Consider the following 18734-nt stretch of genomic DNA (forward strand, 5'->3'; position numbering starts at 1 on the left):
GGGCGCTCTGATCGTCAAGGCTGTTGGTGACTTTTTTATGCTGCTTCACCCAAGAATTCTTTTTTGACAAATATCGTAAAATATACTTGCCTGGCATTATAATGACTTGCTACAAACTAATATTGCTACTATTGCTGATTTCTGGCATTGAACCTAACCCTGGACCTCTGCAGAAAACTCCTACTAAAAGAGGAAGACCACCTACTAACCGTTCGAATCTACCACTTAGCAGTGCAAAATCATCTGGATCCGAGGTAAATCTTATAACTGAATACACAGAAACAAGAAGAGCAGTTTCCCCAAATACTTCAGGTGAGAATTCTAAATCTACTAAATTAATTGAGACAACTAATCCAAAGTCTCCAGACATCTCAACTACAGAGCTATGGTTAAAGATTGTCGAACTCATTACGGCTAGTAACCAAAAGATTGATAACCAATTTACGTCTATTCGAGAAGAAATTAATAATATTCACAGTGAAATATTGGAATTTAAAAAACAACTTCAACTGGTGAATAAAAAATATGATAAAATTGAACAAGATTTGACTAAACTGCATACTTATACAGAACAAACGCAATTTAGAATGGATGCCATGACTAACTCTATTAATAATAATAAGCTAATAATTTATGATTTTACAAACATTATGAAAGACAAAAACCATAAAGAAATTCTAGCCTTTCTTACATTCGTCTCAAAAATGCCATTTAACGAAAAAGAGGATATAAAACTTATTCATGACATTCCCAATTCTAGAATCAACATTAAGTGTATAACACTAAAATCTGAACAAATACGTAATACTATATTGATGAATTTTAATAATCTGAGACAAAATAAATTATTGGGAGAATGGCAAAATGTAAATGTGGCGGCGGATTTAGTCAAAGATTCACGCCTGCGAAGAAAAATGCTTTTACCACATTATATCGACCTAAAAAAACGTGGATTTCAAATTAAACTAAGAGATGACTATTTCTTATTAAATCAGCATAAAATTACTTACAGCTTAGTACAACAACAGTTGGTTTACGTAAAAGATTTTTTAGAGTATATCCCTTCAACAGATTTATTAACTCGACCACCCTAAATAACGCAAAAGTAGAACTAAATAATGAAAAAGCTCAACAAGATAATCTGTTACGTATAATTAATTGGAACTGCCAAGGTCTAGGAAAAAAAATTAAAAGTAATAACCTTGCTTACCTTCTTAATAACAATCATATAATAGGTATCACCGAAACTTGGATTACTAATCCGAATATTAAATGGGACAATAATAATGATCAATTGAATATCTTTTTAACTACTGCTCGAAAACCTGATGGACCTGGCCGTCCGTATGGAGGTTTATGTTTACTGATTAAAAAAAATATTGGTGAAATTAAATTTAAACAAGAAACTGATAATTATATAATGGTTTTACTACAGGTTACGAATTCAACTATAACATTGTTATTTAAAAAACATTTAATAATTTTATTGATATACGTCCCTCCAGAACAACCAGAAACTATGAAAAAAATATTTGACCAATACGAAAAATGGAAGCACATTTCACCATACACTATCATTATAGGTGATATGAATGCTAGAATAGCTCAGCTAATGGATACCATATACTACGGCCCCAATACCTTAATTAATAATACTCGAGAATCCAAGGATAAAAAATACAATAAAGTTGGTCTGCAACTGCTTGACCATACTCACCGTTTACAACTATACATTATGAATGGAAGATTGCGATTTGATTACCCTTCGGAATTTACATGTATAAATTATAATGGATGCTCTGTTATAGATTTAACAATTTGTTCAGAACTTATGTCGGACCTGTGCGCATCTATTCAAGTGTTGAACTGTGATATGTCTGACCATTTCCCGACCTGTACCTCCTTTGAGATATCAAATAAAACTACTACTAAGAAAGAACCTTTATTCCATCAAACAATTTATTATGATTACCAAGCATATTTATCACAGATTAGCGAATATATCAAGAACACTATGATTAGTGAAGAAAATAATGGCAACGAAAAATACTTACAACTGGTAAATTTAATCAAACAGTTTATAAAAATTAGATCTCTCAAACGACGACAAATTTCTACATTCAAAAAACCTTGGTATGACTTCCATTGCTATGTGGCGAAAAGAAAGAAAAATAAAGCCTTACAACAATTTAGACTAAACTTCTCAAATGAATCATTTACGAATTATAAAAAATTAAAAACAATATATTTTAATTTATTAAAGTCAAAAAAGATCAACTACTTCAAGAATTTACAACATAAGTTGATTTCTACAAAAAATACTGATTTTTTCTGGACAACTATTCAGAGACTAAGGAGGAAAAAACTAGATTATCGAATAAATATAGAAACTTCAACTTGGAATAAATTTTTTAATAGATTTCCAAACATTATTAGACCACCATCTCCAAATTCCTTCATTCCGAATAATGATTTATTCGATCTGCCGTTTACCTCTGATGAACTTGAAGATTCAATTCGAAAGCTGAAATTAAAGTCTGCTCCTGGTATGGACCTAATAACTTCCAGATTCATTAAAGCATTACCACCATCGGGCAAACAAATATTACTAGACTCATTTAACTTCTTTTACAAAACGTCTAAATATCCAGAAAATTGGAATACAGCTAAACTAATTATGATCTACAAAAAAGGAAACCGTTTAGAACCTGAGAACTACAGACCAATAGCTCTTCTCCCAGTACTAAGGAAATGTTTTACATCTATTCTTGTAATCCGGTTTCAGCGATGGACTCAAGAAATAAACCTTAATTCAAAATTTCAATACGCTTTCACTAAATCCAGAGGAACGGAATTTGCTATTTTTCTTTTATCTTCGATTATTCAAATATATTTACAAAAAAAACGAAGAAAAATTTACGCTGCCTTTATTGATATCTCTAAAGCTTTTGACTCTGTCCATGTACCGACTCTAGTCAACAAATTAAAACAATGTGGTGCAGGTAGCTGCTTCTCAGGCTCGATTATGAATCTTTTTTCTTTCTATAAACTATATATCGTGAATGACAAAGTAAATAATCCAGAAATAATTACAAATCGCGGACTGCTTCAAGGTGAACCTCTATCTCCGTATCTTTTTAATTTTTACATAAATGACATAAATAATCTATTTGACAAGGACAATGAAGGAATATATATCAACGGCCGTACCTTCCACCATATCATGTATGCAGATGATCTGGTATTATTAGCACCTACTCGTATAACATTGCAACATAAAATCGATAAAGTAAATAAATACCTATTGTCGTTATATTTATCGATCAATGCTTCCAAAACAAAAATAATCATATTCAGAAAAAATACTAAATTATCTAATCAAGAAACAGGTTTCTACTTAGACGGCAGACCTCTCGAAATTGTCAGCAGTATAAAATACTTGGGAATAACTTTTAATTGGAACGGATTATATCAACAGCACCTGAAAGTACTTACTGCAAAAATTAATACATTAATTGATAATACTATATATTTATGTTCAACGTTAAAAATTTCTGATTTAAAACTTCAAATTAAAATTTTCAATGCTACTATTCTCCCTTCTCTTTTTTACGCCAGCCCGGTGTGGGCTCTTGATTATTTTTATAAATTAGAAAAATTCCACATTAACTACTTACGTAAAATATTTAAACTTGAGAGAACGGTACCAGGTTATTCAATCCGAGCAGAAACTAATAGAATCCAAATATTTCCTTGGTTTCTAAAGAGACTAATAAGATTTTATCATCGACTTATATATACAGATGACGAAAATATAAAATTTTTACACCAACAAATGTACCAAGCAAATGTCTTAAACCCTATTAAAGATACCTGGCAATTCAAATTCAATAACACTCTTCAACAGTATGGAATTTCAAGTGCATTGCTAGACGAATCAGACTTAAATTGGAAAAACAGTTATACTCTACTGATGGATTCGGCCATATCGCATTCAATAATTCAGGATCAAGATTCAATACTAAAATCAACCTATCATCCCTGGTATTCTGAGATTTTAAAAATTCCTTCTGATTCCAGATTTATTACAGCTGATATAAATATGAATATTAAACGATTATGCTTACAACTCCGGCTTAATAAATATTCCTTACTGGTTAATAATACATATATAAACTTTTCCAATCAAAACTGTTACTGGTGCAAAACAATCGACTTTTCTATTACTCATCTCCTGAAAGACTGTGCAGCTATTAATAATTATCGTCAAAAATATCAAATAATAGAAATACTTGGCATGAATCAAAACTTAAATTACAAAACAAGAATTGGTAATCTATCAAAGAATGAAATGTACAAACTAAATAATTTTTTTACCCAAATTACCAACATACTTAACAATGATGTTAATAATCAAGTCTCAGAGAACGTCATTTAATAATAACTTCTTATATGTATAATTATATTTACCTTTTACTCAATTTACATGTAATAACAAAACTACTATATGTTGTACAACTAGATATTACGTGTTTCTTTCATGTTTAATTTACCCCCCTGTAACAAGGATATTCCTTATTACAATAAAGATTGTATTTTAATGTTTACTTTTTTACTATTGTAACTTTGGTATTTCAAAATAAATGATGATTTTTATTCTAAAATTAAAAATATATAATTATTTTAAAATAAAATTAGTATTTATAAGTTTTTAAAGAACTGGAATTGAAATAAAGCTTGTAAAAAACCTAATCTTCAGCATAAAAAGTTTGGAGGTGCTAACATTTTTGCTCTTCACACATGTACGGCAATCCCTTGTTGTTTTGGCAGCTGGGGGATTAGTTTGCCTGACGATGCCTGTTCAATACGGGCAAAAACGTTAGCATCTCTGAACTTCTTTGCTGGATATTAAGGTTTTTCAGTGGCTTTAGTTCAAGTACACCCAGTTTTTGAGTGGTAGTACTCAAATTGAAATTTTTATTGTTTAATTTAAGGTTAAAAAATTATACATTTTTATAATTTTAATTAATGATTCAATTACATGTATGTATACATTTTTAATAAAATGTAGGAAAGCCAAGCAAAGATAACTACTTATGAGGACCAGTACAGGAAACAGAAGAAATTGGCAGAAGATATTGAAGATGAATGCCAGAGGCTTAAAAAATTAAACCTGCATCTTTCTACGCAATTACAGACAATGTAAACAAAATTCTTGACTGGAAATGCATGTGCACTTTTATTTAAAATCAAAATTAATTTTTCCTGAAATTACAGGTATAATACTACAGAAATAGACTGTTATGAGTGAAGATAATTATAATCAAATAAAAAATTGTTTAAGTTTAATGTATATCTTGCATTTTAAAATATGTATTTTTTCATTTTGCATTTGTATTTCTTACAGGAATTTATTTTTTTCTTTGTTTTTAGTAATAAACATATGGAAAGTGCCAAAGAAAATGGAAAGGATACAGAGAAAGCAAATGCAGAAAAAGTTTGGTTGGAACAAATGCAGAAAACATTAAATGAACAAATTGATGCATTAAATTTGGAAAATGATAGGTTACATCAAATGGTCAGAGATCTGCAACAGAAAATTGTAAAGTTAGAAAGTGAAAAAGAAGATTTAAAAATAAAAGAAAGTAATTTATATCAAGACTTAGAAAAAAGGTATATAATGGTTGTAATGATGAATTTAATTGATTTTATATTTATATATCTTTTGACATATATGAACTTCCAGTCTCATTCACAAAAATCAGATGAGCATCAGAATTTTGGAAAGCTATTCTGATTCTCATCAGAATTATTAAGACTAAATATCTCGGACCATTTGCCACATTTTTTTTTCCTTTTTGAAAAATGAAATAAAATTTTATAATTGTACTTTATCAGAGAAAATTCATCCACAAAGTTACAGGATAGTAAGATTAACAATGAAAAATTTTTATAGTAATTAATTAAAGATGTTTTATTTTATAATTATAATAGCTAACAATTTTGATGTAGGTCTTTACAAAAAAAAAGTTTTTTACATCTCTTAATTAGGCAGAAATCAGAAGTGAAAATTATATGTAGAATCTAGGAATTGTCAATAATGTTGTATATATGGTAATAAAATAAGTGATCTATTTCTGAGCTGAATAAATATCTTTAGTAGAGAGTTGTGATATAGAAGTTTTCATAATTATATAAAATATAGAATTTTTAATTTAAAAAATAATTATAATAATTAAAGAATATATTTTTCATTTTTATTACTATTATCAATTTTCACTTTTTTGGTATTTACAACAAAACTAATATGCTAACACAAATACCAGTTACGAATAAATCACAATGGAATTGAAAGAAAAACTACATTATAATTTGTATAAATTAAAAAAAAACAGTTGTGTAAATTTTTTTAAAGGAAATATAAACTTGCTATTAGATAAACTAGAGTTAATGAAGTTAAAACCATATTGTAACAAATAATATTTTATCTAATAGAAGATAGATAAAATATTATTTGTTGAGTTAAAAAGTTTATCATAAATGTACAGTGGATTTCTGTATTTAATATCTATTTAGTTGTATATTACAACAAAAAGAAATATCCTATGATATAATATGAATTACAAATAATAATTATACCAAATTTTGTATAAATATATTGTAATGAAAATAGAAATTTTGAACTTTGTTTAGTTCAAATTAGTACTAATTAATTTAAAAATATACAGTTTAATTAGAAAGTGAATGATTTAAAAAAATTAAATCAAGGTAAAAAAAGAGGCTTTATTTAGCTGGTTATGCATTATATAAGCATCTTTATATATTATATTAGTTACATTTAACACACATAAAATATATGAAACACATTTCATTTTCTGTTTACAACTTGATTTTTTAAAAGTAATTAAAAATAATATAAATATTACAATTTATGCAAAAATGTTCAAAATAATTTGTGCTTACAAACTTTTTAATAAATGGCAGTGTATGGATCCACACAGCAAAAAAGTTGCAAACAAAAAGTCATCTGAATAAAGATTTTGAAACATTTGGGCATGCTTAGAGGCAAGCCTGAATGTATGAAATCTGAAGAGAATGAAATTACCTTTGATTTTGTACATATAGCTAGAAAAAATCAAATTTCATCATTCTGCATTATAAACTAAGGATTATCAAAGAATTTATTTATTTATTCAGTTTCAAATATTATTCTTCACTTTTGTAGTAAATAAATGTTCAAGATTTTAGTATTTTTTACATCTAGCAGGGCAATAACAAGAATGATCAAAACATGGCATCATCAAGTCTGATTCTTTATGTTGCTAAACTCCTTGTGCTAGTTCTTGTGACTTAAATTTTACACTTGTTCATTTGTATAAGATATTTCATAGAGTTTTTTTTTTGGAGTCCAATAATTTCTGAAGAAAACAAATTCTAATTTCAAAAATTGAAATTATATATTTATTATTACTTATTTATTTAACATTATCTACTTACAAAAATTATACACAAATATTCCAATTTTTGTATATAATAAATAGATAATGTTGAATTCAAATAATCATTTCAATGACTTCAACATTTAAAACATGATTGCTTGATCTTAAACTAAAGTTATGCAAATTCAAATTACAAAACAAATTATATAAATATACAAACTTAAATATTTTTAAAGTTAAAATAAAAAGCTTGTTATATATTACTTTAAATATGGGTTCACCACTGAATTTCTGGCAACTGATGGTCTAGCATTTTCTTTAATCTTGACAGAATTACCTCAGTCACCTGACTAAGTTTACTGGTAGTTTACATTGTGTTTAAGGTGCACTTATTTACATTGCACTTGTTGGTGGTGATACTGTAATGTTGTGATATTCTTAGTTTATTTTGTTTAAACTTTAACCCTAGCTACGGCTTCTAAGAGAGATAAGAGAGTCAGTGGTGGTATCAAAGTAATTTACATTTAATATTTATTTAGGTTTCTAGCAGTCAACTTTAAACACATAGAAGGTGTATAATTAGTGGATTAGAGGTGTGTTGATATATTATTATTATACATGAGCATGGTTGATCTGGCAAAATGGTTAATCTAGCAAGGCTGTGGAACCAAGGGTGCCAGAAATTTGATAGTGTACCTGTATAATAATATATCTTTGTGTATAAAAATATTTTTAATTATAATTGGAAATTGAAAAATATAATTTTAGAATTTGTTTTTAATAAACTTTTTAAAAACAATGTAATAAAATTTTATATTTTACTCACGGGGTTTATAAATATATGATTTAAATTTTATATGAAAAATATAAAGAAAAATATATTTTAAATGTAAAACTTGATATACAGATTAGGTTTGATCAGAATTTTCAGATATTTTGTTATTAGAGAATACTAAAAAATATCTGAAATTTCTGTATTAAATAATTAAGATTAACATTATTGTTCTTAACAGTTCATGTTCAATAAATCATATTTGAACAAAAAGTTATATTAAAAGAGTAATCATGAATATAGCATGTATAAATTGAAATTGTGGTTTAGCACAAAATAATTATATTTAAAATACATATGGTAACCTCAGAGCAAGAGTGATTCAAGTCCAGTTTTCAGTGCTATGGCCTTAGCATGTGGAGTTTTTTTAAAAGTTGCTTTATCTAATGCAGTACAGATCCAAGTCAAATTTGTTGTTACATTCCAGGTCCCAAAAGAAAATATGTGAAATATTGTGTAAAAGTTTTTGTTAATTATTTTAAAATTAGGATTTACTGACATGAATCATTCTTACTCTGAGGTCATCATATATAATAAACTGTTGATTCTGGTAACCAAAAGATTTTTACTGACAAAAAACATTTCAGGTTACAAGAATGTAATGCATAATAGTTCTAAAACAAAATTCGAAAATATGTTGAGAGTACTGATAACTGAACAGTTCTGAATAAAAATGAGCAATGCTGACAAAGAAACAGTTTTAAAAGAACACAAAATAACATACTAGAATAAATAAATGTATAAAATAACATAACACAATTAAAAACAAAATGATATAAAAAAGCATTAGATATTTAGTAATTAACAGTAATAATAAAGAAAAATAAGTGTAAGATTAAGATATTTTATGATTTATTTTGTTATTTAGAGGAGAATAATTGACAGATAATAATAATGTTTTTTCATTATCAAAATCAAGCAGTTTATTGTATGTTTTTCTCAATAATGATATCAAATTTTATACATTTTTATGATAGATGTAAAATTTTTTAATAACATGTTTAAAATTCATGATTTTATTATTTTAAAAATTTATTAACTTTCATTTTAGCACACGTCAATTGACAATGTTGGAAGAACAACAAAATTCACTTAAAGAGGGAAATGGCATTCTTCAAGAAAAAGTTCATCATTTGATATTAGAAAAAGAAATAATAGAACAAGAAAAAATTGATATTAGTAAGTTTGAATAAATGATTTAACTGTTTCCTTTATATATAATACTAATAAATTTTATTCTTACAGATAATAGTTTGGTGAAAGCTAATCATCAAAAATTAGTTTATGAAATGGATATTTCAAGAATGAAATCAGAGATTACTTCATTGAAAGAATCTGTTGATAACTTACAAAAATTAAATGAAAATTATGCTGATGAAAAATTTGAATTGACAAAAACACTCAGGAAAGTATGTTAAAACAATGAATTATTATTAGTAGTATTATTAGTTAATGTATTGAATGATTGTATTCTAATTAAAGTATCTTATGTTGAATAAGATACTTTAATTAAAATACAATTATTCAATACATTACATTACATTTAATTAAAATACAATCATTCAATACACTGTCTAGAGAGATATTTAGCAGTCCAAATGCAACCAAATCTACATTTTAGAACATTAAGAATGCAAATGTTATATAATGTGACCAATTTGCTATATTCTTGTGTATATGAGTACCGTGACTGATTAGCAGGATGGTCTAACAGAAATTTATATGATAGATTTACACAATAAATAAAAAGTTATTTTTAAATTAAAAACCATATATATATATATATATATGGTTTTTATTTTTATATTATCATTAATTAAAGTTTAAAATACTATGAGGATTTGTCATGTTTTATTTATAGCTCAAATATGTAGTGTAATGAATAATGTTCCTATCTATAAACAAAGATTATTAAAAATTTCATCTATTCTTATTTTTCATCAAACTGAAAAATAAAAAATAATCTTAAAACATTTGTTTTATTATTTTTGATATTTTAGAATCTGATTAACATAATTCAAAGTAGAATAAATTTTAAGTGTATCTGAATATTAAAATATATGAAATAAACATAGAATTAATTCATTTTTAAATTTCAGATAGAAGAAACAAATAAAAATTTGTTTCGAGATAAGTCAGAACTTAGTCAAGATTTACAACAATTACGTAAAGAGTTGCATCAAATTAATCAGAAACATCAAATACTAGAAAATGAACATATAATTTCAACAGAAAAATTAGAATCTGCAACATTTACACTTGAACAACTCAAAAATGAAATAGATAAAATAAATCAAGAAAAAGATGATCTACAAAATCAACTTTCAAAAGTATATATCTAATATTTGTATTGTATTTATTACTTTGTTTATTATATTTTTATAAGTGGATATTTTTAATACTAATATAATTTACTTGTTGAATTTTATTTTTTATTTCTAAACACTAAATGTTTATTTTAACTTGGAAACTTTTACATTTTGAACATTTTTTAAAGAATAAAGAATTTTATATTTACAAGCATATTAATATCTTAAATTATTTTTCAGTGTTCAGATAAGATTAATAAATTTAAAATAATTGTGGTGAAAATACCTCTTAACTTAATATGAATTAAAATAAATGAGTGAAATTTAGAAAATAAATATAGCAATATTAGAAATTATTACTGTTGTATTTTAATTTTTATTTTGATTTTGTTACAACAGTGTTTTATTGTTTAATACTTTTACTATAAGTTTTAAATTTATTTATAAAATTTAACGTTGTCTTAGTAGATGTCTCTAAAAGGTTATAGAAACTTTACATAGTAGAAGTTTGTTAATCCGGCACCTATGGTACCAGAGGATTGCTGGATTACCATTTTTGTATTTTTGCAAAATTTGATAAGTTATGAGATCTGTAGACATTTCTGTACATTTTGTACCAGTGCATGTTGCTATATGCCTCAGATTTGTTTAAGCACACTCTTTAATCAGTCTGAAGATGATACAGTGCTTGACTATTCTGTGTTAAGATTCATTGAAAGATTTGAAAAAATATTTTTATATTAATGAACACATTATTGCACAAAATCAACATTCAAATTGATTCAAGTGCATGTAATATTTATTTTACAGATGTACTATGTTTCCCTACGGGGTCTTTAGCGTACCTAAAGACTCCAAGTGGAAATACAATATATCTGGAAAAAAGATATTATAAATTCCAGTTCACAGAATACTAGAATGACAGATTAGAGGCCGTCCATAAATTACATAAGGTATTTTGGGGTGGGTGGGGGTCAAGGATTTCTTACGATTTCTTACTCAGGGGTAGGGGGTAATAGATCTCGTCTTAAGTAATATTCTTATTTTTATTTTTTGAACTCATTGAGTGGTGGAGTTTTGAATTTGGCGGTTTCTATTAAGAATGCTCATTGTACCAATGCCGTCTCGTGTGACGTGATAGAATAATAACGCTAGCAGATTCACGCTCTACACATTTTTTATCATGGGAGAAAGGCAGTCTGGTGGTTTCTCTCTCTTGTTTTGTTTTATGTGACGTTTCTGTTTACACATGTAGTAGCTAGTCGATCTGTCAAAGTTTTTTGCGTCCTTTTGTGAAAATTAAAATTAATATAAAAATGAATATTATGATGTTGATTAATGATGATAATAATGAAAAGATTGTTTATTCGAATTCATTAAATTTTTATATATTTAAATTTGTTCACATAGTTTTTATAAATAATAGTACATATTAATTAACTAATTAATAATTATATATTTTGGACCTAAGATTTTTAGGGTTTCATAAAAAAAATTATTTTGTTAAATTTTTTTTTTAAATCATACCTAAATATGACATAAGATAGGAAAGGGGAGGGAGGATCAAAGAAAATATTACGGTTTCTTACACAGGGATGGGTGGGGGTCTAGAATGGCTGAAATCACCCTTACGTAATTTATGGACAGCCCCTTATCATCAGACAAATCTGAAATATTGACTGTTTTTAAGAGGGTGCCAGGGTTACCAGACACTTATATTGTTGGGTGCTGGATTAAGAAACTTTTACTATGTTTCATTATTATCATTATTTAAATTGTAACTAAATTTCATTAGCAATTGCAAGAGTATAGTTTCCTTGAATTATTGTGTTTATTAAATTATTAAAAATATGTAAAGATATATATTATGCATTCTTTGCTTAAAGAATAGTTAGGAAGATTATTTTAATCAATTAAGAAAAACTCAAACTTTTTTCCTTGATTGGAGAATTCTGATGAAAAACCTGCTGGTACTTTTGAAAATTTTTGTTTAAAAGAATTGGAGAACATTATAAGATAATTCCTTGGCTAACTTGTATTTGATTAATACATTTGTAGTAATCATAATATGGATAATAAGTTGATATCAAGTTTCAAATGATACAAGGAAAAATTCTGTTAGTGCAGTGTTATTTTTGAGGATAAGTTCATATTTTCAAGATACCAGCATATATTTGGCAAATGTTTTTAATGGCATGCACACTAAACAAACAAGAATAAATTACTGTCTGGCCAAATTTCTGTAAATTGGCCTTATGAGAAATTACTTGGCTGTAGAAAAACTGATTGTCTCAGCCAAACAGCTTTGCCAAATTTTGGTCATATTTTGTGAAATTGCCATTTTTTGATAATTTAATATTTTATAATGAAAGTTTTCAATATTTTATTGATAAATGAATTGACATTTATAATTCATTAGATTGTAAGTTGTCAGCAAATATTTACATCAGGGCTTGAAGTAACATTAAACAATATGAGATCTGCCTGGAAAGATATTTTCCCACTTTATTTTAATTTTGTTAGCTTTTCCAAACAAGTAGAAAGTGTTTAAGCTAAGATTTTGTCCAACTTATGACAACACCCTAGCTTAAACAAAATGGACCCAATGACTGTTTTTAGATTTATTTGAATCATATTTGGAAGTAATCTAAATATAATTCAAGTGAAATCTCAAACAATATGATCTTAATGTAGATAGTTCTGTGTAATTGGTGGGAAGTCCAGATGCAGCCTTTTAAACCCTTTGGCAATTTCATGCTGACTATGCATTTTCACCATCAAAGTAACTTGAATTCATTCCTTCTTACTCAATGTTTTGTTTTATCTGTAAAAAAATAAACAGAAGATCAACATAACTTCCATAGTTTCAGATTTATAATTATTGAATTAGTATAGTATTGATTAAAATCAAAAATATTAAAATGAATAAATAATTGAGGTAATGTTATGTTAAAGATATAAAGTACATTTATAAATCATCATTAAATATATATGAATATTATAAATTATTTGTCCTGTTAATTACTTTTTTTCATTTTGACTTATCTAACAGCAGTATTGAATTAATTTAACTTTTTAAATTCTCTTTAAAGGTTAATTTGAATATTAGTATTATATCTGAAAACAATGACTGATATATTATTATAATACATTTTGATAGAAAACAAAGTCACAGTATAAAATGTTTCTATATGAAAACATATAATATTAGTTTTCTTGAACTCTTTATGCATTCAAAAACACTAATGTTTAAAAAAAGTTTCTAATGTGACAAAGAAGTTTCATATTGATGGAAATACACACATTCAAAACAGACCCTTCCTTTATAGATAAGTGTCAGTATCAGAATTAAATCCTCTGGTAGTGACCTATTACCTGAACTGATAATAACATTTACATATTAGTAAAATGAAAACTTGATTCATCATATCTTGATTAAAATTATTGAAAATGCATTTTTGTTAAAACATTAGTGGTTTTTTTGGGATTTTTGTGATGAAATAGTTTCCCTATGAACAAGAAAACACATCTGAAGTCAGATTTTTCCTTGTGAACAAATGATTTTACTTGAACAACTGATTTTTGAACTTTTTATCAAAATATGATGAGCCAATTTCAATTTTATTAATGAAAATTTTTATATATTCTGTAAGGTTTAAATGATTAAATTAAAAGTAAATTTTATTTAATGATTTGTTCATTTTTCTCTGTTTCTTATAAAATATAATTTAACAGGTAATTGAAGAAAAAATGATGATTACTGAAGAAACAAGTGAAATTAAGATGCAGCTACAACAACAAAAAGAATCTTATGAGAGGCAAACAAATGAAAAAGAAGAACTTGTTCGTAATCATTCTGAATTGTTAATGAAGTTAAAAGCAATAGAAAATGAACTTAAAGAAGTTAAAGATTCAGAATCACTTTTACAAGAAGAAAAGGAACAATTAGAAGTATTATTGTATACAACCCAGCAAACAGCAACTCATCTCCAACAGGAAAAAGAACAGTTAGACAGAGAAATAGAAGATTACAAAATGGAAAAAAATAATTTAAAAGGTATTACAATATTGATTAGATCATTTTTTTAGTACAGTACTACAGTTAATATACTACAGTAATACCTCGGTTTTTGTTGACTTTGGTTATCATCAGTTTTGGTTTTTTGTCGATTTTTTTCGCGAAAAATTTGTCTCTGTTTTCGTTGATTGCCTTGGATTTTGTCAGTGTGCTCAAGTGACCACGCTGCTAATTTTTCTAAAACAAAGGGTGACCCATGCATTTTCCAGCACAGTGTGGCGTTATTTATCGTATGAACATTACCCCGCGACGGCCCACCATTGGCCAATGGTTCCATTCCCTGAACACTGGGAGTTCAGTTGTGGATTAGTGCTTTGCCAAGGTGGGCTGGCCATGTGAAGTTTTCTGGGTTTTCTCCACATCTGTAATGCCTGAATAGAGGCCAGTTACCCTTAAACGGATTTTCCAGAAGGCATTATTTCCCTCAATACAACCGTCATAAATGCATACAACTACTATTGCATGACAATTACGTCACACTTTATTACAGAGCGATATAGGATGGAAGCTCATGTCCAACTAGCTTCTACAAGACAAGACATTACCCTGCATATCTAGCCAAACAATTCCATTGCTTTCATCTTAATGTTAATTATCTTATCTTTAATCTTAATGCTTTTATCTGTATGTTAAATAGTCTTTTATGTTAATTTCTTATTGCTTTTAGTATATAATGCTATATTAATTCTCTATAAAATGTGTTTTTGGTATAAATAGCCTTAACGAATGATTTTCTTGATTCACCCATTACCTATGATGAACTGGAATACTCCAATGGAAAACTAAAACTAATATCATTGCCAGGATTAGATTTAATTACCAACAAATTCATTAAACTCCTACCTCCGTCAGGAAAACAAATGCTACTTGAACTATTTAACTATTTTTATGATTTATCAACTTACCCGTCATCATGGAACTCAGTTAAGCTACTCGTGATTTACAAAAGAAAAGGAAATAGATTAGCACCAGAGAACTATTGCCCCATCGCACTTCTATCTACTATAAGAAAATGTTTTACATTTTCTTATAGTATAGTACATTTTCTTATATTAGCAACACGTTTTCAAAAATGGACTATAAACCAAAAATTGAACTCGAAATTCCAATATGCTTTTATCAAATCTAAAGGAACTCGAAACGGCTATATTCTTGTTAACTTCCTTAATCCAAATATACTTAAGAAAAAAACAAAGGAAAATTTTTGCCGCATTCATTGATATTTCTAAGGCCTTTGATTCTATACACGTACCCTCTTTGGTTAAAAAATTAACAATATTTGGAACTGGTAATAAATTCGCAGCTACTATTATGAATCTTTTTTCCTCATACAAAATCATTATTATTTATGGAAATCAGCGATATCCTGAATTTACTATAAATTGAGGTATTCTTCAAGGTGAACCGTTGTCTCCTTATTTGCTTAATTTTTATATTAATGATATTGATAAGCTGTTTCTAAACGATTCGGAAGGCATTTATATATACGGAAGAACGTTTCGTTACATTTTATATGCCGACGACCTGGTTTTATTGGCCCCAACCAAAGTTACTCTACAACATAAGCTTAATAAAATTAATGACTACTTGAACTCTATATTCTTATCGATTAACATCTCCAAATCAAAAATAGTTATTTTTAGAAACAATATCAAACTTGCAAACCAAGAGAAATCCTTCTACATAAATGATCAACCTTTAGAACTGGTCAATAATATAAAATACTTAGGTACGTTTTTCAACTGGAACGGTAAATTTCAGATGCATTTGAAATATCTTAATGTTAAAATCAATCAACTAATCAATAACATTCTCTATTTGGGTGCTAGTTTAAAAATTACGAATCTAAAACTTCATATGAGAATGTTTAATTCAATGATAATGCCAGCTATTCTGTATGCCAGTCCGATTTGGGCCATTGATTTATTTTATGACTTGGAAAAATTTCATATCATATTCCTACAAAAACTATATAAACTCGAACGTACTGTTCCTGGATACGCTATACGTGCAGAAACAAACAGATGTCAACTTTTTCCCTTCTTTATGAAAAGACTAATCAAATTCTACTACCGATTATTGAACTCAAAAGATGATAATATTAAATTTCTATTTCACATTATGAATATTCAAATAAATAACGATAATATCAACAAAATAACATGGTGCTATAAATTTAATAAAGTTTTACAATCTTTCGGAGTATCTAGTTTCTTATTTGACAACGATATTGACAATTGTAAAAATGCATATTCTATGATGATGGACTCTGCATTCTTGCAATCAATGATTAGTGATCAAAATGCTATAATTAATTTAACATATCATCCTTGGGACTTACATATTCTAAGCCTTCCTACTCAATCGAATATTATCACAATGAACACATCTTTAAATATCAAACGTATGTTACTTCAACTGAGACTCAACAAATATTCCTTAATTGTAAACAATACTTATATTGACTTTTCAAGATCATGTTATTGGTGTAATTCCAACACATTTTCCACACTTCATCTTCTCAGAGATTGTACAGCCTTGAAAAACTACCAAAAAAAATTTCAAACTTTAGACCTATTTTCTACAAATAACGAATTAAATTATAGATCCATTTTGGCCAATCTATCTATAATGACTATGTATAAAATTGCTAATTTTTTTACCCAAATTGTTAACGAATTGAATGTTCATTACACGAATTAATTATATGTTCAAGTAAATTATTATCATCTTTACAATTAACCTAATATTTTGTACAGTACTTACAATTCTTTGTACTTAATCAATTCCCCCTGTAACAAGGGCTCCTTTATTATGAATAAAGACTATTATATTTAATAATAATAATAATAATTATAATAATAGTGTTTTTGGTATGTATTTTGGAGTGTTTAGAATGAATTAATTGGATTTACATTGATTCATATGGAAATAATTGCTTTGGTTTTTGTCATTTTCGGATTTCGCTGATTGTTTTCAGATGAATTATTGACAAAAACCGAGGTATCACTGTAATTTTTTAATAAAATTGTTATAAAAAATGTTTATATTTATAAATTATAAACATCTTACTGCTTAAACAAAGCAGTAAGATTTTTTATTTATTAATTATTCCAAAGTGTTTACTGTTTTTTTTTTCCTTTAAAAATCTAATAGACTTCCATGGTATGAAAATGTTTACTGAATACTTCTAACAAACTCAAAATTGTTTTATACTATGGAAAAATAACATATAGCATGTAAATCAAGTGTTCTATATATGTTGTGTTTTTTGATACATAATAGTTTTCAAATTTTATAATAAATATCTTAAAGATGGATCTTTACAGATCCATTTTTAAGATATTGTGTTCAAAATAAAATTTAAAAAAATCATTCTTATTTATTATATATAAGAATATTTACAAATTTTAAAATACAGTGTTTATATATATAATTTGTAAATTTTAATATATAGTATAAACGAGACTGTTTTGATATTATGTTTAAAATATATAACATAAATTGTTATTGATCTTGATGTGGTTCAGCAACAGGTCTAATTCATCAGAAAATTAATATTTTCAGTCTTCTAAAATCTGCATTAGGTATAATACACATTCAAAAAAAGAAATATTTGAAAGAATAGTGTAATAAATCAAATTCGAAACATCCAATAAGATGCACATACATATGATTGATGTAATTAAATCATAATGCAGTAACATGCACCTTATTGCTTGTTTCAAATTTGATTTACGATGCTGTTCTTTTGAATACTCCTTCTTTGACTACATTGTCCAGTTGTGGTGAGATAATAACTTTGTAACAAGTTGATATTTTTACATAAAAATAATTCAATATATGTAGGTACACTTTTTCAGAAAGATATTTTTCTTATTTTAGTAAAAAATAAAATTTTTTCCATTAATATAATTAATTTCTGAAAAAAATAGATTTATAATTTTTTTAAAATTTTCTGTCATATGAAAATTATAAAACAAAAATGATAAAAAGTTATAATTTAGCCAATCTTATATTCCATAATGATAATTGTATCATTTCTTTGACTATCTGTTAGATTAAGAAACTTAACT

The 18734-nt window shown here is 26.6% G+C and overlaps 1 protein-coding gene across 2 annotated transcripts in view; it reads left to right on the forward strand.

Annotated features, from left to right (window-relative positions):
- The window catches only part of LOC136971567 (rootletin-like), a 68733-nt gene that overhangs the window by 21102 nt on the left and 28897 nt on the right, over window positions 1-18734 (forward strand). For both annotated transcript variants that reach the window (XM_067266031.1, XM_067266030.1), the window contains exons 10-15: window positions 5072-5202; window positions 5434-5673; window positions 9323-9450; window positions 9517-9680; window positions 10371-10601; window positions 14316-14637. In XM_067266031.1, the coding sequence (XP_067122132.1) occupies window positions 5072-5202; window positions 5434-5673; window positions 9323-9450; window positions 9517-9680; window positions 10371-10601; window positions 14316-14637 (1216 nt within the window). The remainder of the gene's footprint in view (window positions 1-5071; window positions 5203-5433; window positions 5674-9322; window positions 9451-9516; window positions 9681-10370; window positions 10602-14315; window positions 14638-18734) is intronic.

Source organism: Centruroides vittatus, unplaced genomic scaffold (genome assembly GCF_030686945.1).
Source record: "Centruroides vittatus isolate TY-2023 unplaced genomic scaffold, ASM3068694v2 contig_2604, whole genome shotgun sequence".
NCBI classification, from domain to species: Eukaryota; Metazoa; Arthropoda; class Arachnida; order Scorpiones; family Buthidae; genus Centruroides; species Centruroides vittatus.